Genomic DNA, 25,112 nt, shown 5'->3' on the forward strand with positions numbered 1-25,112 from the left:
AGATGGGGGAAATCTAAGTAGCGACCTACGGCATCAAGGCCAGGGAGGTCCACGGGAGGGAGGACTGCCTTGAAGGAGGATCACCCACCAGCCCCCAGAACAAAGCTCACATTAATCATCCAAAGACATTCAATTTCGGTTAACATCCTCATAAAACACTGCATGTTCTTGGTGCAAATTGATGCTGTTCAAAACATCTCCCTGCTCTGTTTGAGTCTAAATTTCAGGGTGTTTCAAATATGTCTGATGAAATGACCTCTCTATAGCTCTGTTGATGTGGCACATTGTTCCCCTGGTCTTAAAACAGAGAAGGAACTTTCTTTCTTGTTTTTTTTTTTTTTATTTCAGGCAGGTTCTCACTCTGTTGCCCAGGCTGGAGTGCAGTGGCTCAATCATGGCTCACTGCAGCCTCCACCTCCTGGGCTCAAGTCATCCTCTTGCCTTAGCCTCTTAGGTAGCTGGGACCACAGGTACACGCCACCACCCCCGGCTAATCTTTTGATTTTTTTGTAGATCAAAAGATTACAAAATCTATATTGCCCAGGCTGGTCTTGAACTCCCGGACTCAAGCGATCGGTCCACCTCAGCCTCCCAAACTGCTGGGATTATATGGGCGTGAGCTACCATGCCCGGCTAGGATTTTTGAAATTATGAATGCGACTGACATTTTATCTTTTTACAGAGGGTGGGGTAGAAAGGGTGCCTAAATAAAATTTTTTGTGTATTTTACTCAAGCCAGGCCTGTTTTACTCATAATGCTAAACAAATCACTAATGGACCATGAACAATGTAAGGAAGGTGGCCACGGGACACGCCCTCTTTTGCGGGGTGGGAAGATGGGGGGTGTCATCTGTGACGTGTTCTCCCTACAGAACCAGCTCTGCACAATGATCGAGCCCAGTCAACATGGTCCTATGGGGCTGGAGGGGACGCAAGGGCTCCTCCCAAAAGTGAGACCAGCACCCAAGGCCAATTAGACCCATGGCCACTAAGCATACCGAGACGCTATACATCATGTAATATGATCTACAGTATTGAAATACTACAGGGTTTCCTAAGTATGGAGTGCTGAGTGCATTTGAAAGGCCAGATCTCCCAAATCTAACAGCCTTAACTCATGCCGGGCCACCCTTGAGCTCTGGACGTGGCAGAAGTAAAGAGAACTTTACCTGATGTGATGCACAAATGTTTCATCACACACACACACGCACACACACGCATGCACACACACATGTGCAACTCTGTGACGGGCTCACACGCTGGCGCCACCCAACGCCAGTCTCTCACCTCTTTGTCTGCCTTGGATGCTACGGAGGGCCAGGATGTTCTGCTCATCGGAGAGGAACTGTTTCATCTTGTGAAATGGCTCCTTGCCGCGAACAGTCAGTTTATTCCATGGCTTGGGTCGAGCTAGAATCTCGCTCACGGACCCTTGAGACAGTCCCAACACATAATGTCCGAAAATACGTTGTCCGATATTGTGCTTAATGAGCTGCTCTTTGACCTGCCGGGCGATTTCTGCAGTGTCCATCTCCTCGCCCTCGGAGACGCTCCCAGCACTTTCTGACTGGCTGGGGGATGGGGCCATGCCATTGACATCTGGGCTTTGTTGTAATGGACTTTGGGAAGATATGGAGTTTGTGCTGTATGGACCTGTTGAAAAAATCATGCTTGTGCTTCCGGCTTCCTGCATAGCCTTGGAGTAGAAGGACTGCATTAGCTGCCGCTGGAGAAGAGAGTTTAGTGCAAATTTTCCTGTAGAAGCCAGGGGTAGGCTGGGGCTTGCCAGGGATGAGCTGAAAAAGTCTTGACTTAACCCCGCTGGTGAGAACTGGTGTGTACCATTAGTATTGGAAGCCTGCTCCCCCGGGTTGCGGGGCAACTGAGAAGGAGGGGGGGCCGGCAAAGATCCCGGGCGCCGACTTTCAGGCTGGTCTTTCCCTTTCCTCCTGGCTGACCCTACAAGGAAGGGCAAACAGAATGCATTATGGGGGATTCCAAAGGGGGAAAAAAAAACCAAGACCAAAATGCAAAAGTTTGCCCCCGCAAAAGGGAAAACAAAAAAAAGTGCAGGTTTTTTTTTTTTTTTTTACAAGGGCCAATGAGGTGGGTTGGTTTGTTTTCCGATTAAATTTGTAAGTCAGCCAAACGAGGCTTCCCAAAACAAGCAACATGCATTCATGTTTGCGCCTTTCTTGTACGTTGCAGCCTGGAGAGTCCCCTTCACATAGATTCAAACTCCTAGCGTGACAAGGAGCCAGTGACACACACAGGGAAGAGTTGACGGGTCACGGGCCTCTTATTGGGCCCGCTGGCCCCGGCCGGAGGAGCAGCAAACACTGACATTTTTGGACCAATGGATTCGCTCGTACCTCTTGCTCTGAGGTGGATGCACGGTACCAAGCCCCCTCGATTTGGAGGCGCGCGCCCGTTTTGAGAATGCAATACCATCGGAGCCCGAGACACCTGTACGCGTTTTACCAGCTGCCCAAATCAGAAGCACAGTCAGTGACGCCACCATTTGGGGGATGAGCCAAGAAAGGCTAAGGATGGGGGACGCGTCCCCAGGGTAGACCTGACCAAGGAAGAAAAACCTCTACTGGACCCGGCATACCCGGGGCTGTCCCTGAAAACACCACCAGAGCGAGGCTGGGTTCGCACTGTCCCTGGCCTCTGTGCAGCACAACTAGACACAGATCAGAAAGGCCGACGTCCTCCGAGCTGTCCCTCCCGGGGTCTCCAGACGCACTGCCCCTAACTGACCTCCGCAGAGCCTGTGCGGCTGGCCCGTCTCAACATCCAGCTTTTTAAGCAGGGCGGGGAAGGGAAGGAAGGAGCGGTGAGGAGAAGGGCACCCAACACGCATTAGTCAAAGGTTCTCATTAACCGGCGCTTCTCTGGCCATGCATCTCCCCAGACTCACGATTCACCTTGCTTTTCCTTGACCGACCCCTGGAAGCGAACCAAGCACCTCACACGCGTGAAGCCCGGCCAACCTACCGCTCAGGTCGCTGTTGGAGATGCGCAGTGCGGCGTTCTCGGACTGCAGCGAGCGGTTCTTCTCCATCAACAGCACCTCCAGGGGCTTGGCCGCATCCTAGAAGAGGCAGAGCAGGGGGCTCACTGTGGGGCTCACTGCGGGGCCGGCCACCCACCTGCTTCCTGGGCGACCAGGCCCGGAGCCCTGCCTCCCTCCGTCTGTCCGTGTTCCCACCCAGCTCTCGATCTGACTCCGAAGTGGGTAGGGACAGCTGATTTTCCCCCAAGACGTTTAACACACGTGGAAAACAAGTTCCCTTCAGAAAGAATGGATTCTAGTTGAAGTCATTTTTCTTCTTAGACTTCCACAGCTTCTAAACAATTAATTATTCTCTCATCTGTTCTCAAACTCAAGCGACCTGAACTCGCGCCTCATTTGGCCGTAAGACTGACTGCCAAGCCACAAACCTCTGTCCGAACGTTTCTGTAAAGGGAACTTTTTTTTTTTTGCCAGCCACAAAGATGTTGGTTGTCTTCTGGGCATCTGGAGTCAGATTCCACTTAGGATGTCAATTTGATTTGATTTGATTTTTTAATTTTTTGAGACGGAGTCTTGCTCTGTCACCCAGGCTGGAGTGCAGTGGCACAATCTTGGCTCACTGTACCCTCTGCCTCTGGGGTTCAAGTGATTCTCCTTCCTCAGCCACCCGAGTAGCTGGGATTACAGACGTGTGCCACAACACCCAGCTAATTTTTTATATTTTTTGGCAGAGATAGGGTTTCACCATGTTGGCCAGGCTGGTCTCGAACTCCTGACCTCAAGTGATCCACCCACCTCAGCCTCCCAAAGTGCTGGGATTACAGGTGTGAGCAACCATGCTTGGCCTGGAAGTCAGTTTTAATCGGCCACCAGATGACCCTGGGCCACTGTCATCCTGCCCTTGTGCCTTCTCTACTGAGGCAGCATGTAACTGAAGTTCCTAAACCAATCCATTTTTGGCTGCTCTTTAATGCAATTAAAAAAAAAAAAAAGTCTCTCTCTGTTGCCCAGGCTGGAGTGCAGTGGCGCGATCATAGCTCACCATAGCCTTGAACTACTGGGCTCAAGCGATCTTCCTGCCTCAGCCTCCCAAGTAGCTGGGACCACAGGCATATGCCATAGTACTTGGCTATTTTTCGTTTTTTTGTTTTTAATGGCGACGTGGTCTTGCTATATTGCCCAGGCTGTTCTCGAGTTCCTGGCCTCAAAGCGATCTGCCTGTCTTGGCCTCCCAAAGTGCTGGGATTACAGGCATGAGCTACTGAGCCTGGCCGCCTTAAACACAACTGACAGTTTTTTATTTACGTTCTTAGTACCTGGCTCAAGTGAAATCACAATTTCACTTCAGTTACCAGTTTGGAAAACACTAACTTGTCTCTTTTTGCCTCTTTTTAGTTAAAGATAATTTGCTTTTTGGTAGTGCCCATCTCCTATCAGTTAGGGATGAAGCAATCCCTTGTTCATCCCCAGCTTGGCTTTTGATCTATGCCTGGTTCATACCTTGGACACATGGGAGAAAAGGAGAGAGAGAGAGAGAAAAAAGACAATCTGTTTTAACTTGGTTAAAATGTTCTTGAAGTATGACTCATTGACTGTAAGCGAGAGGCCTCGTAGAAACAGTGAGATCATGGGATATTCCAGAGGGACCAGTGGTAACCAGTAGCGGGGCTGACGCTAGTGCTGACCATTGAGTGAGACACGTACCTGTGTCCCAGCGCCCTCGGACGGTGCAAACTCCATGGACTTCAGAATGCTGCAAGAGCACGAGAGAGGGGTTATTTTATTTTAGTTTTTGAGCCAGAGTCTCGTTCTGTCACCCAGGCTAGTGTGCAGTGGCATGATCTTGGCTCTCTGCAACCTCTGCCTCCTGGGTTCAAGCGATTCTCCTGCCTTAGCCTCCTGAGTAGCTGGGATTACAGGCATGTGCCATCATGCCCACTAATTTTTGTGTTTTTAGTAGAGACAGGGCTTCACCGTGTTGGCCAGGCTGGTCTCAAACTCCTGACCTCCAGTGATCCACCTGCCTCAGCCTCCCAAAGTGCTGGGATTACAGGCGTGAGCCACCGTGCCCGGCCCAGAGCGGTTATTTTCTACTTATACCTTTGACAACAGCCACATTAATAAGCATTAACATTACAATTTCCTGCTCTCCAGGAACTGAAGAACTGTCAACTTTAACAACTTCCCTGGCAGTAATAGAATCTGATAATGTCTCTAGAATAACTATTCAACTAGCAGTTGGCTGGCAAAAGTTTCTTGCCTAGCATGTAAATCATTCCATATGGAGTCACACCAGGTCTGTTCCGAGTATAATTTTAAAGTTTAATACAGACAGAACATTGTTGCAAGTGGAATGTATTTGTAAAGCTTAAAGGGAAGGAAAAAGTTGTAAGGAGAAGCCAGAGAGTGAGGAACCCACCAGGGCGGCCACTGCCCACACCTTACTCCTAACTGGCACCCACCTGGGGACCAGGGCATATAGGCAAAGGGCAACGTCCTAGACTTGGATGACTCAGAAGCGAGGTGGACAGACCTTCTCTGCAGCCCCAGGTTGGGGAAGGAGCGCAATGACAAAGGTGTGGCAACATAAGGTGACTTCTGCCTCCCTTGTTCTCATCGGCACTGAAAAGGGCCATGCCCTGATCACTACAGTCTCAGTGAGTCCAGGTCCCCAGGATTATTACTGTTTCTTGAGTTCCTTTTGCTATGGATGTCCCTCTTTTGCTGAGTATACCAAGGAGAAGAGGGGAAGTAAGGCTGTGTGGCTTTGAAGGAGCTGCAAGTGTTTCTTTGAAATACCAAGGATGGAGAAGAGACCCAGAGCAGGTTGGCTGGACCGTGAGATTTATGATTCGCAGGTGCAGAGTCAACCGAACCTTCACTGTGTTCCTGCAGCCACGATTTCGGCCTCTGTCCCCTTAGTGTGTGCCACCACACCCGGATCATTTTTGTATTTTTAGTAGAGACGGGGTTTCGCCATGTTGGCCAAGCTGGTCTCCTGACCTCAGGTGATCTGCCCGCCTCGGCCTCCCAAAGTACTGGGATTACAGGCGTGAGCCACTGCGCCCGGCCGAAAGGGGTTTCTTAAGATGGAATCCTGTCCTTTGTTTCCTATTTTCTTTGGATTATGTAATAAAAGACCATGTGTCTCTTTATTTATTCTACAGATCTTTACCAGCAGCCTGCTAGCTGCTTGTTGTCGTGGGGAATCAGAACCACTCCTGGTCCATACTCCAGGAAATTTACAGGCCAGTACAGGTAATAGGCAAGACTCCAAGTGGTCCATTAAGAGACAGAACTTGCGAGGACCCCAGCAGGAGGGATCTTGACGGGTTGGAGACCACTTCTTAGCGTCATGATGAACGAGCATTGGAGAAGGGCCCTGAAGGGACGGGGTGTCTTGTGCTGCAGTGCGTGAGGATCTGAGGTCAGCACCCCGTTGCGCGGGGGTGAGGAAATGGAAATGGGACGATGTTGAGAAGGGGACGCGGGCAAGAGCCCAAGAGCACACCTGGTTCACCAGGAAGTGGGCAGCTAGGAGCACATTTGGGCAAAGAAGCCACCTGAGTGGGGCTTCCAGATGTGCACATGGTGGTGGGGCCTGTCGTGTGCAGATGCAACAGAAAGAGTCAGCAGGAATGTGGTGACAAGCGGGGCTGGCGAGGCAGCCCTGCAGTGGGGGTAGGGGCAGCCTGTGGCCTAGCGGGCTATGGATGAGAGGGAGTAGACTGGTATGTGCTGCTGGCTGGAGCCTGGAAACCTCAGCTCCCCGGGAATGAAGTGAACTTGGGGGAGGGGGGGGGGGAGGAGGAGGAGGAGGAGGAGGAGGAGGAAGAGGAATACTAACTCCCAGGGTGAGGCTGGGCACAGGCCTTTGCAGCAGAGTTTCTCTGGCTCAAAATTAGAAGGCCCAATTTCTTTTTCTTTTTTGGAAGAGGGAAGAAGAGGGAAAGGAAGGAAAGAATGGGATAGGAGAGGCAGGTAGAGAAGGTTAACCAGGTAACGTTTAATAATAAGTTACACGTAATCCCAGCACTTTGGGAGGCTGAGGTGGGCGGATCACCTGAGGTCGGGAGTTCAAGACCAGCCTGACCAACATGGAGAAACCCCAACTCTACCAAAAATACAAAATTAGCCCAGGGTGGTGGCTCATGCCTGTAATCCCAGCTACTTGGGAGGCTGAGGCAGGAGAATCGCTTGAACCCGGGAGGCAGAGGTTGCGGTGAGCTCAGATAGCACCACTGCACTCCAGCCTGGGCAACAAGAGCGGAACTCTGTCAAATAAATAAATAAGTAAGTAAGTAAGTTACAAAGGCTGGAAGTGTTAGAGGGGTGTAGGGGTTTGTCCGAAGAGGTGCCGGCAGAGGCTTTGCAGCTGGAAAGGGGATGAGACTACTCGGGGGGAGAGCATGGTGGGGACAGGGACTACGAGGGCCAGCAGACACCAGGGAGGCTGGGGGTCTCAGGCGAGAGAAGGCAGCTGGTCATGGAAGTGAGATGGTTCAAGAGGACACCCAATGAGCTTTTCTTAGCAGAATGGAATTAACAATACAAAGAAAACGTGGTGAGTGGGTGTAGGCTCATCTTAAAAGGAGAAATGGAAAATAGCAGCAAGAGAGAAAGGGGCTGATGGGACAGCAGGAGGGGCAGGAAGGAAGAGACCCAAGGTCTAGGCGGAGGGGGCAGCCTGCACAGATGGGAGGTGGCACCTAAGACCAGAGGCGGGAGTCTGTCCCTAGCAGAGGGCTAAGGGCATCTGTGGATAGAGATTGGGGTAACAGTGACAAGGGCAGGGAAGAACCCCTGAGGAAGCCTCAAACCAGCAGAGTTCCAGCCACGAGAAGCACAGGGGACCTGTGGGGCCGGTCACCACGCCCTAGGCAACCTTCGTTTGCAGTGGTTAATAACGTTAGGAGCGAGGCAGGGATGCCGGTGGGAAGGCTTGGAATGGTTGACGATCCAGGGGAGCTGTATGAACGCAGAGGGTCTGACCACAGGCTCCAGGCTTGCAGGGGAGGTCAGTGAGCCTGGAGCATGATGGATGTTGGGGGACAGGTAAAGACCAGGACCTGGGAGCTCTAGAGTGCCAAAGGCGGCTCAGGGTGAGGAGGCAGAGGTGGGGGCTGCTGGCCAAGAAGGGAACTTTGAAGCTTGAGAACTGAGAATGCCATCATTAGCCCTGAAAAGACGACAAGCTTTCGGCTACAGTCTCACAGATGGAGAACAGAGATTGGAAGACAGAGTTTCCGAGTCCAGGAGGCCAGGGCAGTGTGAGGCCATATGCCCACCTTCAACCCGAAAACGTTTCCCTCCTGTGCTTTGCTTCTGTTTGGGGAATTTATAGTTGCAAAACAAGGTCATATTTGATCATTTCTGTAAAGGCACTATGCCCCTGATTCCATGCATTCTGGAATACCTGAAATGCACAGCTTTTAGCAGAAGTCCAAAGAATTCAGGGACAGGCCCGAGGGCAAACGCCCACAGCGTTGGGTAGCCCAGGACACCGTGGAGTGGCAGAACTCTGGCTGCATTTACGGGCATCTGCTGAGCCAGAGGGCAGGGGGCCAAGGCTGCCCGTCACCGGCGTGGCATTGTTAGCAGATGGCCCTAATGCGCCTCAGCTTGTGAGGGGCCACAGAGGTCTCCGTACTTACTTCAGCTCTTTCTTCACCTCTTCATAGTCAGCCTGGCCTTTGAGTTTTTCTTCCAGTTGCTGAAAACAGAGAAGAATTTGATCAGTGGCCATGCCTGACAACAGGTCCATGGACTTCACCGACGGCATTCGCTGCGGAACAGCCAGCTGTGCCTGCGAGGGGAAGCCAGCCCTTGTGAATGGAGTCAACAGTGCTGGGGCCATCTTTTTTCCTTCACGCTCCCGGCCTGCCCAGTGTGAGTGTGTGCCCAGGCACAGCAACGTGTATAGGGATGCTGTAAAGTTGTTGACGTACAACTTAGCAAAAGCAGAATGAAGGCTGGGTATGGTGACTCATGCCTGTAAGTCCAGCACTTTGGGAGGCTGAGGTGGGAGGATTGCCTGAGCCCAGGAGTTTGAAACCAGTCTGGGCAACATGGTGAGGCCCCATCTCGACAAAAAATAAAAAAAATTAGCCGGGTTGCTGGTACATGCCTGTCGTCTCAGCTACTTGAGAGGCTGAGGTGGGAGGATTGCTTGAGCCCAGGAGTTGGAGGGTGCAGTGAGCTATGACTGTGCCGCTGCACTCCAGCCTGGGTGACGGAGTGAGGAATGGAGACCCTACCTCTTTAAACAAACAAACAAACAAACAACGGAAGGAAGAATCTTTGCAGAGGAGGAAAAGTGCATTTTGTAGGAAGTGCCATGAAACCGCAAACAGAAGGAGGAGAGGCTTTCCTGGTGTCTGAAAAGCAGCGTGTGGTTTTAAACAAAGTATGTTAGGCTGACGGACTCATACAGCTGGTTGTCAACACCTTTGGGAGAACCTCCGCTAACGAGAGACACAGCCCTTTTGTGTTGAGAGTAGGCATCAAACAGGCATTAGGGCAAACACCTTTGCACTCCTGAACCCCTGAATGCTGGGGTTTTAGGAGTAGGGGCCGGTTCAGTTAGGTGCTCGGTGGCTTCCCTGACAGCAAGCTGGTCTGAGTCCTGCGGAGAGGGCCCTGCCTGAGATGCTGCTCCCTCTCAGGTGCCTAGGGGAACGATGGCACATTTCCAAAGTGCAGTGATGCTCCAGTGGGCTCCAGAAAGGTCTGTGAGCCCACTGGGGACTGATGTGGCTGTTTCTTGTTTTTCTTTTTAATCTTTTTTTTTTTTTTTGGTGAAGACGGACTCTTGCTCTGTTGCCCAGGCTGGAGTGCAGTAGCGTGATCTTCGCTTGGCTCACTGCAACCCTGGCCTCCCGAGTTCAAGCAATTCTCCTTCCTCAGCCTCCCCAGTAGCTGAGATTACAGGCATGCATCACCACTCCTGGCTAATTTTTTTGGATTTTTAGTAGAGATAGGGTTTTGTCATGTTGGCCAGGCTGGTCTTGAACTCCCAACCCCAGGTGACCCTACTGCCTCAACTTCCCAAAGTGCTGGGATTACAGGAGTGAGCCACCCTGCCCAGCCTGGTGTGGCCGTTTCTGCCCACAGCTCTGCAGGGCTTTCTTGTGAGAGGAGCCATTGCTGTGGGGTGGTCGTAGGGGTGCTTTCTTCTCTGAAGGTGTTTTTGGACTAGTTTGCTTTTGATCTTTTCTAAAGGGAGCTCCTTGGAGGAAATGAGGCAACTCTACATAAAACAAGAACATGGAGGGGCAGTGCCAGGAGGGTGTTCTGGCCATTCAGCATGTTTCCAAGCTAGAGGTGAACAAATGTCATTTCCGGTAACTTCCCCTCTACAGGGTTTCTAGGTGTTATGCTTCTTCTTCTTTTTTTCTTCTTTAAAAAAAAAAAGAGAGACAGGGTCTTGCTCTGTCATCCAGGCTGGAGTGCAGTGGTGTGATCATAGCTCACTGCAGCCTCCAACTCCTGGGCTCAAGCAATCCTCCTGCCCGAGCTCCTTGAGTAGCTGGGACTATAGATGTACATCACCACACCTGGTTATTTTTTAAGAGATGGGGTCTTGCTATGTTGCCCAGGCTGGTCTCAAACTCCTGAGCTCAAGTGATTCTCCCTTCAGCCTCCCAAAGTGTTGGAATTACAGGCGTGAGCCACCATGCCCAGCCATAGGTGCCCTTTCAGGTTCTGCTTGACTAGCCATGGCTAAGACCACAGTTTAAAGCCAACTGAGAACATTCTAGACTTTGGGGAGGAGATGGTGCCATCTAAATCCCAACCTGCCCGCTGTTTTAAAAATTCATGTGTTTTATTAGTTAATCACTAATTAATAATTAAGTAATTATTCAATAATAATTAGAGATGAGGTTTCACCATGTTGGCCAGGCTGGTCTCGAACTCCTGACCTTAGGTGATCTGCTCACCTCTGCCTCCCAAAGTGATGGGATTACAGGCTTGAGCCACCGTGTCCAGCCTAAGTCCCTAAGATTCTAATGGAACATACAGAGAAAGCTGACATACGGCCCTTTATAAAGGCACTGCAGTTCAAGCAGGGGAAATGACGAATGTTCAGTAACAGGGCTGGGACATTTGGTTTTTCATATTAAAAAATGCATAAATAAGATAAATACCATCTCGGTTTGTACAAGCACACACTATTAATAACTAATTAACTAACTAACTAAAACTCCTGGGCTCAAGTTATCCTCTTTGGCCTCTCAAAAGTGCTGGGATTCCAGCTGCCCAGCCTTCACTGGGCCCGTCTTTTTCTGTTGCCTTCGGTGGTGATTTCTCAAGCGTGCCTTTCCCACTGCATGAAACTGCTCTGCCATAGGTCCTTTTGAAAACTTCTTGCTGACTTTGTGTATTATAATGGTTTTCTCAGTCCTAATGAAACACGAGGTAGAAGGCACTCATTTTCCTACAAAAGATTCTCAGAAGGTGCTTGTCAAGAAGTGATTATTTTATTCTCTTCCCTATCGTCAAATAGCAGTTAGTACTAATGCACTCATATTTCCTTGCGAGGGATTATTCAGTGTCACTGGAATCCAAAATGCACATCAGACGGTCGCGATCACCAAGGCTGGATACGGAACGTGCATAAACGTCATATCCAGAGAATAGGAGCTGGCTGGGAATAAGGCAGAGAGAGGGAGGAGCACACGGAGGGTCTCCGAGCCTGGCATGGCACAGACCAAGAAGGCCAATGGCCTGAGCCTGGAACCTGAGTCTGTCCCTTATGAGCTGGGTGCCTATGGACAAGTTAATAAACTTCTCATCTGTAAAATGGGAATAACAGCAATTACTCAAGGGTTTGCACAAAGCAAAGAACCAGTGCAGATGTTGGCAACTCTGGGCCCTCAATAGTGGGACTCTTTTTTTTTTTAAGTTATTTTGTAGAGACGAGGTCACACTATGTTGCCCAGGCTGGTCTTGAACTCCTCGGCTCAAGTGATCCTCCCACTTCGGCCTCTCAAAGTGCCGGGATTCCAGGTTCCCAGCCTTGATATTGGGACTCTTAGCACTGCTAAGTCCCATTACACTCTCCGTCTAAGGGCATGGCTGCAGGTCTTCTTCGAAGGCCTGTGATTGGCCCTAATTGGAAGGTTTTAGGGGTGGGATCCGTGTATAACTGTGTACCACATAACGCTTCGGTCAACAAAGGCTGCCTAAGCCCCATAAGAGTCTTTTTTTATTTTGAGACAGAGTCTCACTCTGCTGCCCAGGCTGGAGTGCAGTGGCATGATCTTGGCTCACTGCAACCTCCGCCTCCTGGGTTCAAGCAATTCTCCTGCCTCAGTTCCCCAAGTAGCTAGGATTATAGGTGTCTGACACCATGTCTGGCTAATTTTTGTATTTTTAGTAGAGATGAGGTTTTTCACAATGTTGGCCAGGCTGGTCTTGAACTCCTGACACTAGGTAATCCACTTGCCTTGGCCTCCCAAAGTGCTGAGATTATAGGCTTGCGCCACCGCGCCTGGCCTGAGTCATTCTAATGGAACATACAAAGAAAGCTGACATACGGCCCTTTATAAAGGCACTGCAGATCAAGCAGGGGAAATGACTAATGCTCAGTAATGGTGCTGGGACATTTGGTTTTCCGAATGAAAAACAGGCACAAATAAAAAAAAATATATATACTATCTAGGTTTGTGCAAGTACACACTATGATTGCACAACGCATTCACCTAATGACGCATTTCTCAGAATGCAGCCTCATTGTTAAGTGACGCATGACTGTATTTTAGTTGGACATAAGCTTTTGCTGAGAGCTAAACAGCTTCCATTGAGAGTTCTGCCATCTACCTTGGGGCAGTTGAACCAGGAAGTCCCCAAGATCTCTTCTCTAAACCTTCGATGACGTTTCCTGTCTTGGGCAGATAAGCTGGATGGAGCCTGGGGGAGGCTGCCTGGCGACGCTTCTCCCAACTGGCAGAGCGCTTGTAACCTGGTCCCATGGACATCTCCATTCTAGTGACCTTACTGTGAGTGCCACATCTCAAAACCTGCAGACGCAGGGCTCCCATTGGCCTCTGATGCTGAAAATGCCCAGTGTGGGAAAAAAGACTAACTGTCCTCAGTGCGGTTCTTCGATCAGAAACTCCTTGTTGGGTTCCCAGAAAGCTCGGTTTCAAAGACTCTGACCCTGGGATGGGCGACAGGCACGCCAGTTTCTCAATGTCTCTGAAGACGCACTCCTCCTGTCCGGTCATGCTCCCGCTGGCCGCGTGGTATGCTAGACCTGCGCTTATTCCTAGCATTTCATACGCTATCTGATTTCATGATTGCAAAACTTTTGCAGATGGGTCTGACTACCCGAAGAAAGAAGAAAAATCTCTGGGGTCCTACAGTGCAGGTCTTGACAGAGCTGAGGCCAGCCCCGCTTGCCTGCAGGGAGGAAGTGAGACGCCGGAGAGGCCAGGATGAGCCGGGGGCTCTCTGCAAAACCTGGGCTCCAGAGTCCCACAGATCCTGACTCTGCCACGTACTTGCAAGGTGAACCTAGATAAGACTCGACGTCTTGGGTCAGGTGTGGTAGCTCGCTTGAGCGTGGGAGTTCAAGACAAGCAGGACAACATAGCAAGACCCTGTCTCTACAAAAACACAAAACAAAACAAAAAAACTCCAAAACATTAGCTGGGTGTGTTAGCATGTGCCTGTAGTCCCAGCTACTCAGGAGGCTGGGGCAAGAGGATCACTTGAGCCTGGGAGGTGGAGGCTGCAGTGAGCCGTGATGGTGCCACTCCACCCCAGGCAAAAGAGTGAGACCTTGCCTCTAAATAAATAAATAAATAAATCAACCAACCAATCAACCAACCCACCCAACTACCCAGACTTGACTTCTCTAAGCCTCAGTTTCCTTACCTATAAAATGGGGATTGTGTTCATATGTTACAGTGCTTTGGTGAGGATTAAATAAAATATTGGGTACTTAGAGCTTAGTATGGTGCTGGGCACATGGTAAAGTGCTCTGTAAATGGTGGTTAGTACTGTTACTGTCCTTGTTACTACAATTACTACATCCCTGCTAGGTGGGGTTGAATCTGGCTACAATTGGATCTAAAGAGAGTCTCTGGTTCTGTTTCTCCAGGAGCTCTGTTCATGAAAGTCTCCAGATCTCAGCCTGTCACGTCCCAAGGTCCTCGCTATTCTGCAGCAGAGCCACAGAGAAAGAGTACATGTGCCCTGGAGTGGCTCCCGCTGTCAAGGGTAACCTCATGTCCAAGACTGTGGAAAGAGAATCTGGGAACTGGTCATCTTCCTGAAAAATGCACTTGTCTGGCTGGGTGCGGTGAGTCACGCCTGGAATCCCAGCACTTTGGGAGGCTGAGGCAGGAGGATTGCTTGAGCCTAGGAGTTCAAGACCAGCAGGGGCAACATAGGGAGATCCCATCTCTACAAAAATTTAAAAATTTGCTGGGTGTGGTGGTGCACGCCTGTAGTTCCAGCTACTCAGGAGGCTAAAGTGGGAGGATCACTTGAGCCCTGGAGGTTGAGCTGCAGTGAGTTATGATCATGCCACTGCACTCCATCCTGGGGCAACAGAGCAAGATCCTGTCTTTAAAAATAAAATAAAATGCATGAATCTAAGGAACACATGTGGGCTTTACACAGACAGGTGAGAAAAGGCCAAGTGTCAGAGACTTGGCTGCCAACCTGGTCCTACCCCGGCTGACTGTGACCTTGGATAACCTGAGCCTGTTTGGGCCTCACGTTTCTCATCTGAAGAATGGGGAGATTCAGAATGAACACAGGTTTTCAAAGGACAGTGGTGAAACATAGGATGATCAAGTACCAATTGAACATACCTGTTGTAATAGCACGATTGAAAAGATACACGGAGCCCACCTGGCTAACTTAACTGGTGCTCCCCAGCTCGGTCCTGAAGTGCCAGAAGAATTATCTATTTGAAGTTCTTAAAAGCCTGGCTAAGATTTAAATGAAAATAAGCTTTAATCTACAATGCCAACTATTTTGGCATTAGCAAAGTACGTGTTCAATCTATAGACGATGTCTATCTACTGCAGGGCATGGTGGTTCATGCCTGTAACCCCAGCACTATGGGAGACTGAGGTGGGAGGATCACTTGAGCCCAGGAGTTCGACACGAGCCTGGGCAGCATAGCAAGACACAATCTCTATAAAAGATATAAAAACTAGCCGGCTGTGGTGGCATGTGCCTGTAGTCCCGGCTACTTGGGAGGCTGAGATGGGAGGATTCCTTGAGCCAGGGAGGTCGAGGCTGCAGTTAGCTATGATTGTGTCATTGCACTCCAGCTTGGGCAACAGAGTGAGACCTTGTCTCAAAAAAAAAGAGCAAAGGGGCCTCTCGCAGGTCTGACTAAGGCAGGGACCCTGGGAAAGGTCATGTCTTCCAGGTTACACAGCGAGTGGTCAAAGTGACAATATCTCTTTTCCATAAAATTCTGACCGTGGGGGCAGAGTGGCATCTGCGGTGCAGATAAACGGGGCCAGGCTCCGCGTGGTGCTGTCTGACTGGTTCAGGGGAGAGTTGGTGTGGGAGTCTTTGGCCTCACAGGGAACCCCTCGCCCAGGGCAGGGGTCTGAGACACAGACCCTTAGTTGACACTGCATCTCTGGGGTCCAGGCCTGGGCAGCATGTACCTCCTTTTCTACTGGACAAGGACTCTCTCCAGATGACGACATGTGTCTCCATGCTTCCTCAGGGAGAGGCAGCAGGTATGGAAATTTAGGTTCTGCTGGTGCTGGGAGTTGGGGAGGAGCCCAAGGATACTCTGGGCTCTGGATGGTGAGTCCAAATCTCCGAACACTGGGGTGGGTGCTGTGTATGCTCCAATGATCCTCTCTCCCCAGCCTCCCATGTAGCTGGGACAACAGGCATGTGTCACCACTCCGGCTCATTAAAAAAAAAAAAAATTAAGAGAAGGGGCTGGGCGTGGTGGCTCACGCCTGTAATCCCAGCACTCCGGGAGGTCGAGGCAGGTGAACAACCTGCGATCAGGAGCTCGTGATCTGACCTGGCCAACATGGTGAAACCCCGTCTCTACTAAAAATACAAAAGTTAGCTGGGCGTGGTAGTGGGAACCTATAGTCCCAGCTACTTGGGAGGGTGAGGCAGGAGAATTGCTTGAACTCAGGAGGCGGAGGTTGTGGTGAGCTGAGATCACGCCACAGGACTCCAACCTGGGAGACTGAGCAAGACTCTGTCTCCAAAAATATATATAAATAAAAATAAATAAAAAAATAAAAAGATGGGATCTCACTACATTGGCCAGGCTGGTCTTGAACTCCTGGGCTCCAGTGATCTTCCCACCTGAGAATGCAAGATGAAAAGACAGACCCCCAAGGCCAGAGGGTGTGGGGAGACGGAAGGTTTTCCACCACCTCTTTCATACCACCTCAGTGCCCCAGGGACACAGCACCTTCCCATAGTGTCTCCGTGGGACCCATCAGAGCCTCAGGGGCTGGGGTGAGGGGTAGGGAAACAGAAGCAGTTTGGAAAAAGACCCCTAGGTGATTCTAACTCATGTGACTACCCACCCAATGGGAAGCAATGATCTTTAAAGCGTCTTCAGAAAAATATAATTCCTCCTTCTGGGAGCCTGTCGTTCTTTTAGTTAGCCTTTCTTACAAATACTCATTGTAAATTGAAGCTATTGGTAGCATTATCTTCTGTGCTGTAGCAAGTACAGTGCAGTTGACTAGCTAATTATACTGCCTCTATATTAAAGCATTCCAACAGAAGACCACAGAATAGAGAGTTATCAAAAAGCAGCCTTGTCAACGGTGGTCGGGCTGTTTCATTAATTGCAAAAATAGAGTTCTTCCTTACAAGTGGCACTATGCTTAAGCACTTGTCAGATTAGGCAGGAGGAAACATCTCCCACTTCTGCGTCTGTTTCCGTGCCTAATTAAAGGTTAGCGGATGTCCCGTGACACACGTGGATGGCGGGGCGCTTATGGGGAACTTCGCTTGAAAAAGTAGAGCCCTGGACAGGACAGACTCGAAGACGTGCAGCTGTCTGGTATCTTTGTAAAATGACAAATCAAATTTGAGGGAAGAGAAGACACCTCAGTGGCAGAAAGATGGAGAATTTCAATGGGTTAGAGAAAGAGAACCAATTAGTCCTCCAATTCATCCAACTAGAGAGAGTATCATTGGAAAGTACGGGTGGAAACAATTCAATGAACTCAGGACAAAGATTCTGCCCAATAAGCCTTCTGCATATGGGAAATGCCCTCTCCCCAAGTGACTGCCACCAAACAACCTGGCACATGTCTCAAAGATCAAGGACCTGCTGCCAAGTGTTCATGGGAAAACCACCTGCAACTCCAAACAGCTGAGCCCAGAGCTGGGCGCTTGGAGCCTCCTCTCCCAAACAGCAACCTAATTCAAGGCCACATTGTGCATCCGTGGGTCCCCCGTAAGACAGGAAAGCGGGGAAGGGGACAGGAAGAAGAAAGAAAGAAAGCAGCTCCATGGTAAGTGAAGGTGAGTTCTATGAGTAGCCAAGACTGTGGGGTCAAGGTTCCCCATGGCAAAAGCATCAGGTTGCCAATTTGCCAAGTCTCATTCGTAAAAATATTTTCCTAATAATTGTATTCCTTTAGCTTATAGTTGAGGCTATACATTATACACATTAGGAAAACAAAACACCCTCAGAAGGTATCTCGTTCAATTAACCTTACTCCTTTGGGGTGAGAGGAAACCCTGGTTTGGTGAAGTCAAACGCTTTCTGCATGTGGGTTTGGTATTAGCGAAATCTGTACTCCTGGCAACAAGGAGTTAAGATAATTAAAATCAGAAGTCTTGTTACTGGAAGATATGTTTTGATTATGAGATTAGATGAAGATAAGGTAGCAATGATTTTGGAAGAAGTATTGCTGAATTGTTTCATTAACTGCACGGTATTAAACAATTCCCCCAAGATACGGATAACGAACATTAATTTGCAAAACCGCGTTTCATTTTTTTGTGAAGGCAAACACTGAAACCTTAACTGATTTGGAAGAAATTGCTCTATAATAAAAAATGTAAGGTCTACAGCCTTGCTCTCTTGTAGCTGGTGTGTATCTGAGTCACGCCCTTTAACTTGACAATGGAGAGAAAGGCAAATTATCTCATAATGATGTCGTTGCTGGGGTCAGAAATGGCCGTAACATGAGCAAATGAGATTAAATCTAGAAATAAAAACTGAATCCTGGTACTCATTGGGTACGCTGATGAGAGAGGAAGAAATGGCGGTGACAAAATAAACTACCTGGCTCACGGTGGCTCACGCCTGTAATCCCGGCATTTGGGAAGCCGAGGTGGGCAGATCGCCTGAGGTCAAGAGTTCAAGACCAGCCTGACCAACATGGAGAAATCCCATCTCTACTAAAAATACAAAATTATCTGGAAGTGGTGGCTCATGCCTGTAATCCCAGCTACTCGGGAGGCCGAGGCAGGAGAATCGCTTGAACCTGGGAGGCAGAGGTTGCGGTGAGCAGAGATGGCACCATCGCACTCTAGCCTGGGCAACAGAATGAATTTCCATCTAAAATAAAATAAAATATTTTTAAAAATGACCTGGCTGAGGACAGACGGAAGCAGGACTCAACCATTTCCCCAAAGTCGGCAGGACTGTCTCCTCCAAGGGACCAGGCACTGGGCAGTTCTCAGTGAATGGGTGAAATTCACCCCAAAGAGGCGGAAGAACGGAGCGAGGGAGGGTCATGGGAGCCATCAGCATCAGCAGTAGATTTGCTGGAAACTTAGTTTTGGCATAAATTTGGTCATGTGTCAAAAAAAAATTTCAATTAAAAACAAAAAAAAGGCCGGGCGCGGTGGCTCAAGCCTGTAATCCCAGCACTTTGGGAGGCCGAGACGGGCGGATCACAAGGTCAGGAGATCGAGACCATCCTGGCTAACACGGCGAAACCCCGTCTCTACTAAAAACACAAAAAATTAGCCGGGCGAGGTGGCGGCGCTTGTGGTCCCAGCTACTCGGGAGGCTGAGGCAGGAGAATGGCGGGAACCCGGGAGGCGGAGCTTGCAGTGAGCTGAGATCTGGCCACTGCACTCCAGCCTGGGCGACAGAGCGAGTCTCCGTCTCAAAAAAAAAAAAAAAAAAAAAAAACAAAAAAAAAAACAAAAAAAAGACATTGGGCCAGGTGCAGCGGCTCATGCCTATAATCCCAGAGTGCTCTGGGAGCCAAGGTGGGAGAACTGCTTGAGCCCAGGTGTCCCAGACCAGCCTGGGGAACGTAGTGAAATCCCAGCTCTACAAAAAATTAAAAAACTAGCTGGGTGTGGTGGGTCACGTCTTTGGTCCCAGTTACTTGGGAGACTGAGGCAGGAGGATCGCTTCAGCCCAGGAGTTTGAGGCTGCCGTGAACTATGATCCTGTCACTGCACTCCAGTCTGGGCGAGTGAGAGAGACTCCATTTCCAAAAAACCCAAAAAGGCAGTGGCTCATGCCTGTAATCTAATCCCAGCACTTTGGTTGGGAGGCCAAGGCTGCTAGACCACCTGAGGTCATGAGTTTGAGACTAGATTGGCCAACATGGTGAAACCCTGCCTCTACTAAAAATATAAAAATTAGCCTGGCATAGTGGCGACTGCCTGTAGTTCCAGTTACTCAGGAGGCTGAGGCAGGAGAATTGCTTGAATCCAGGAGGCGGAGGTTGCAGTGTGCCAAGACTGCGCCACTGCATACCAGTCTGGGCGACAAAAGTGAAAATCCATCTCAAAAACAACAACAACAAAACAAAATGGACCTAAGTACATCCTAGGCCTACTTCATACCAGAAAAGGTGTCCTTTGAATGTTCACAATGAACCCTGACTCACTTTATTCATATAATGAATATACCTTACAGCTGCTCATTCTCTCACCCCCCGACACGGTATGGAGGTACTGGGGAAGGAATGGGCCTGAACGGGCAGCCCCCGGGCAGAGCGGGAAACCCCGGCCGGGGGCTGAAGCCCTGCCCTGAAGGTCCTGCCTTCTTCACTGTCAAGACTGACAACTCTGAGAGTCTCCTCTGGCTCTGAAGCCTGTAAATCAAGGGTCCCAGGACCCTCTTCAAATTACACTCGCTTCAACAGATTGCAAATACCTCAAGTATAATCATTACTTTTAATATGTGGAAAAAGCTCTGGGTTCTGCGTCTGGGATAGAAATTTATGGAAAAGCCAAGAGTGCCTCGTGGGAGGGAGCCTGAGTGTCTGGCTCCCTGGACTGAAGCAGTACCTGGACTGGGGCCACCAAGGGAAAAGGTGCTTGGACAAGAGAATGTCCCTTAGCTTAGAAGGTCAGATGTGACTTCCATGGACCTCTGGGGTTTTATTTGGCTCAGGCACCAGAAGTGCTGGAGTTATAGGACACCACGTCCTCCTGCGGGGGTATCCTCAGAAAGCCAGGATGCTCTGCAAAACTCGGTTAAAGAGCTGGGCGCAGAAGCTCATACCTATAATCTCAGCACTTTGGCAACCTGAGGTGGGCAGATCACCTGAAGTCAGGAGTTCAAGACCAGCCTGACCAACGTGGTGAAACCCCATCTCTACTAAAAATACAAAAATGGTGGCACGCGCCTGTAGTCCCAGCTACTCGGGAGGCTGAGGCAGGAGAGTTGCTTTAATCTGGGAGGTGGAAGTTGCTGTGAGCCAAGACCACACCATTGCATTCCAGCCTGTGCGACAAGAATGAGACTCTGTCTCAAAAATAAATGAATGAATGAACGAATAAATAAAGAAGCTGGGCATGGTGATGCATACCTGTGATCCCAAGCTACTTGGGAGGCTGAGGCAGGAGAATTGCTTGAACTTGGGAGGTGGAGGCTGCAGTGAGCCGAGATCGCACAACTGTGCTCCAGCCTGGGCAACAGAGCGACACTCTGTCTCCAAAAAAAAAAAAAAAAAAAAAAAAAAAAAAAAAAGGGAAATGCTGTCTACACAAGGGCTGATGGCAGGGTTCAACATCCAGTCTCCCTGCTGTGGACTCTGGGACTCTCCTTGGTGCTACTTTACAGAGGTTCAAGGTTGCCATACTTGCTATCAAGTCCAGAAAAGCAGAGGGTGTGTGTGCGCACGCGCGTCCAGCTGCCCGCCCTGCCTCCTTGGGCCACCCCTGGCCCCTGCGGCCCCCTTACTTTGAGCGTGCTGTTCTTGGCGCTCAGCTGCTGCTCAAGCTGGGAGATCTGGCTGGCTGAATTCTCCCGCAGCTTGGTGAGGCTGGCCTGGAGTCTCTGCACATCCTCCACCAGCTGTGCGATCTCTCGCTCCTTGGCGGCCAACTCAACTTCTAGGCTGGAGCGGGTCAGCACCTCTATGGCCTGCTCCTGGGGAGGAGAAAAGAGATGACAAAACTGCACTGGCCTTGAGGCAGGTGCTTGGGGCTATCTGTGCTGGCAACTGAGACAGAAGCTGCACAGATCTCAGGGTGTGGGCTGGTGATGGCAGGACATCACTTGCTTGCACTTCCCCTATGTCACCTTCCTCCCCCTGTGGTTAGCTGCCACCTAGATTCATCCACTGGACAAATATGTACTGAGCGCCCACCATGTACCAAGCATATAGCAGTGAATCAAAGGACAAAAGTCCAGGCTGGGCGTGGTGGCTCACGCCTGTAATCCCAGCACTTTGGGAGGCCGAGGTGAGTGGATTACCTGAGGTCAGGAGTTCGAGACCAGCCTGGCCAACATGGTGAAACCCTGTGCTTATAATTAGGTATAATTAGCTGGGCTAATTATAGGCGAGTGGTGGCGGCCTGTAATCCCAGCTACTCAGAAGGCTGAGGCAGGAAAATCACTTGAACTCGGGAGGCGGAGGTTGCGCTGAGCTGAGATTGTACCACTGCACTTCAGCCTGGGCAACAGAATGAGACTCTGTCTCAAAAAAACGAAAAAACAGGAGAACAGTCCCTGTCTTCCCAGGGCTTACAGCCCAGCAGGGATGGGGCATGGTGAGTGAGACGCAGAAAATACACTTATTAGTAATGCAAAGTGTGCAGGGTGACCACTGTCAAAGGAGACTTAAAACAGAGGCCACAGAGTCAGAGTTGAGAGAGGCAGGGGTTTTAATAAGACGGCCAGGAAAAGACTCACTGAGATGGTGATGTGTGAGCAGAGACCTGGAGGAGGTGGGAGGGGCTGCTGAGTGCTGCAGAAGAGGGAAGAGTGCTCCAGGCAGGAGAACGGCAGAGTGGGTGGCTCAGAGGAGGAAGCCTCCCTCGAATGCTCCCAAACCACCGAGATTTTCCACCACAAGGTGGAATTCAAGGTCCTTGAGATTCTCTGTTAAAATTACCCAGAAGCTGAGATATTGTCTGACAAATTGATAACTCTATATCAGCATTTTCTTTTTCTTTTTTTTTTTTTTTTTGAGATGGAGTCTTGGTCTATCGCCCAGGCTGGAGTGCAGTGGCGTGATCTCGGCTCACTGCAACCTCCATCTCCTGAGTTCAAGCAATTCTCCTGCCTCAGCCTCCTGAGTAGCTGGGATTGCAGGTGGGTACCACCACACTTGGCTCATTTTTGTATTTTTAGTAGAGATGGGGTTTCACTATGTAGGCCAGGCTTGTCTCAAACTCTTGACCTCAAGTGACCCACCCACCTTGGCCCCAAAGTGCTGGGATTACAGGCATGAGCCACTGTGCCCGGCCAGTATTTTATTTAATAAAATAATTAAAAGATGTGGCAGATGTATATTTGGTGTTCCTTTGTTGAAGAACTCTTAGGATAATTGATTAAAAAAAAAAAAACAAAAAACTGGCTACCTACCCCTTAACCTCACCAAATGCTCATTGTGGAAAATATGCAAAATAGAAAAAAGGTAAGGTACTAAAAAAAAAAAAAAAAAAAAAAAAAAAAAAAAAAAAAGGAAAAAGTCAAATCTGTAATTCTACTTCTCAATGACTCAAGTAGTACTTTTTTCAAGCTTTAAAAGTAATCATGGGGCGGGGTGCCGTGGCTCACACCTGTAATCCAAGCACTTTGGGAGGCAGAGGTGGATGGATCACCTGAGCTCAGTTCGAGACCAGCTTGGGCCACATGGCGAAAACCCATCTCTACAAAAAAATACAAAAATTAGCCAGGCATGGTGGTGCATGCCTATAGTCCCAGCTGCTCAGGAGGCTGGGGCGGGAGGATCGCTTGAGCTTGGGGAGGTTGAGGCTGCAGTGGGCCATGATTGCACCACTGATCTCCAGCCTGGGTGACAGTGCAAGACTCTGTCATAGAAAAAAAAAAAGGAATCCTGGCTCCTGAAAGATTCTGAAATCTTTTCTGCAGGGCAGACACAATTCTGGGCATGACAGATGGGGACATAGGTGGAGAGGGCAGAGCTGCATGGTGTCTATGACGGCCGAATCCTGGGGGCAGCTCATGCTGTAACACAGAAAGCCACTGTCCTTGCTGCTGTCCCCCCTCTGAAGTGCTCAGTTTCATGTCCTGATCTTGCCTGTATTGTGGGGAAAGGGTGGCACCGTGGCCCCGGCTGGCAAGCGCAGATGGGCCATCCCATGCACCGTGTGCTCGCCACGGATTTTCAAATTTGGGGATAGGCAATCACTCAGGGAAATAATGCTTCATATCTCCCTCGGGGAAAATGAGGCCTTTACCATTTAAGTCTGTACAGTTTCGTGCGCAAAGACGGTACTCCTTCCTGCTTCTTTGATTTGTATGAGGTTGTAAAAGAGGTGTTTCGGGTCTCCTGACCTCTGACAGCTGTGCGCGTGGCCCTGGAGGGCTGGAGCGAGCATCTCCTGTCGGCTTATTTACCAGGCACAGGCTGTCCAGGCCTGTTCCGTGCAGCGTGAGCTGCACGGATCGTTGCCAATTTGCAAACTGTTGCTGGTGCACAGTGAGGCAATTACAGAAATCGAGAATAAGTGTTTAGAAACTTTTATAGCGATTCGGCATTTTGGTGACATTTTAAATGTCTTTTATAAAAAACGATCAGTCTGCCACAGACTGGAAATTTAAAAAACAAAACAAAACTGTCCATCACAGGGAGTCTGGAAAGCACTGCTCTGGATAACGCCGGGCAGGGTCAACGTCAGGAGCCCTCCAGGGTAGGAGGACCAGGACAGGGGCTGAGCCACAGGAGGGGGGAACGGGTGGGCCTCGGGCAGGCTGATGGGACCTTGTCGGAAGGAAGGGGGGCTCCATCTCACAGTGGGTGCCGGGAAAGGGCGGGGAACGTGCAGGCAGGTGCAGAGGCTGGCAGGAGTGTAGGGCAGGGCTGGAGGAGTGACGGCTGCCAGGGGTGGCCAGAGGCGCCTGCACATGTGGTGGCAGCCCTGGGGAGTCCCTGCCAGCTCTGGAGCAAAGAGGGGACACAGTAGAAGTGACATGTAGGGAGGTCAGTCTGGGCACAGGTTGAATCATGCTATATCACATCCTCATCTTAATCTTCCACCCTGAGGGGTGCTGGCCATAGACACTGATTAAAAGGCTTTTACGAAAGGGTCAGTAAAACCAGCTAAGGGAACGTGGGTTTCACGAGGGGCAGGTCTGGGACAGGTGCTCCTAATGACACAGGTCAAAGGTACGGATTTCAGTGCTGTCGCTGGACCCAGAGTGGGGACCGGGCAGCAGGTGGTCGAGGGCTCAACTCCTGGGCCTGGCTGGGTGTGGCCACAAGAGCTTGGCCACATTGGCCAACTCCTAGGAACTCAAGCCACAAACTCCTCCTTCATAAAATAGCAAAAATCAACGCTGTCTCGCATGAACTAAACGAGGTAATAATGAACCCCAAAGCAGTAAGACCTTGGAAATGACACAGACATGACCGTCCTCCCTTTATCTGTTTTTTGTCTTGAGATGGAATCTTGCTCTGTTACCCAGGCTGGAGTGCAGTGGTGTCATCTCAGCTCACTGCAACCTCCGCCTCCTGGGTTCAAGCGATTCTCCTGTCTCAGCCTCCTGAGTAGTTGGGCTTACAGGCACATGCCACCATGCATGGCAAAGGCAAATTTTTATAGTTTTGGTAGAGATGGGATTTCGCCATTTTGGCCAGGCTGGTCTCGAACTCCTGACCTTGTAATCCGCCTGCCTCGGCCTCCCAAAGTGCTGGGATTATTGGTGTCAGCTGCCGTGCCCGGCCCATCCTTC

General features: G+C 50.0%; 3 protein-coding genes and 1 non-coding gene across 6 annotated transcripts in view; 2 read left to right on the forward strand and 2 right to left on the reverse strand.

Annotated features, from left to right (window-relative positions):
* Positions 1 to 25,112, reverse strand: part of PRKRIP1 (PRKR interacting protein 1) — a 532,772-nt gene that overhangs the window by 194,438 nt on the left and 313,222 nt on the right. The window lies entirely within an intron of this gene.
* IFT22 (intraflagellar transport 22) overlaps positions 1 to 25,112 on the forward strand; it is a 984,170-nt gene that overhangs the window by 84,626 nt on the left and 874,432 nt on the right. The window lies entirely within an intron of this gene.
* CUX1 (cut like homeobox 1) overlaps positions 1 to 25,112 on the reverse strand; it is a 1,083,765-nt gene that overhangs the window by 58,533 nt on the left and 1,000,120 nt on the right. Inside the window, 5 exon segments of the mRNA XM_050783609.1 lie at positions 1,288 to 1,959; positions 3,001 to 3,097; positions 4,724 to 4,772; positions 8,674 to 8,732; positions 21,150 to 21,338. Coding sequence (XP_050639566.1) covers positions 1,288 to 1,959; positions 3,001 to 3,097; positions 4,724 to 4,772; positions 8,674 to 8,732; positions 21,150 to 21,338 — 1,066 coding nt within the window.
* On the forward strand, positions 4,402 to 4,532 carry LOC126951847 (small nucleolar RNA SNORA48). Its single transcript, XR_007724694.1, has one exon. It is a non-coding gene; the product is annotated as a small nucleolar RNA SNORA48 (small nucleolar RNA).

The sequence above is a fragment of the Macaca thibetana genome, chromosome 3, assembly GCF_024542745.1.
Source record: "Macaca thibetana thibetana isolate TM-01 chromosome 3, ASM2454274v1, whole genome shotgun sequence".
Taxonomy (NCBI): domain Eukaryota; kingdom Metazoa; phylum Chordata; class Mammalia; order Primates; family Cercopithecidae; genus Macaca; species Macaca thibetana.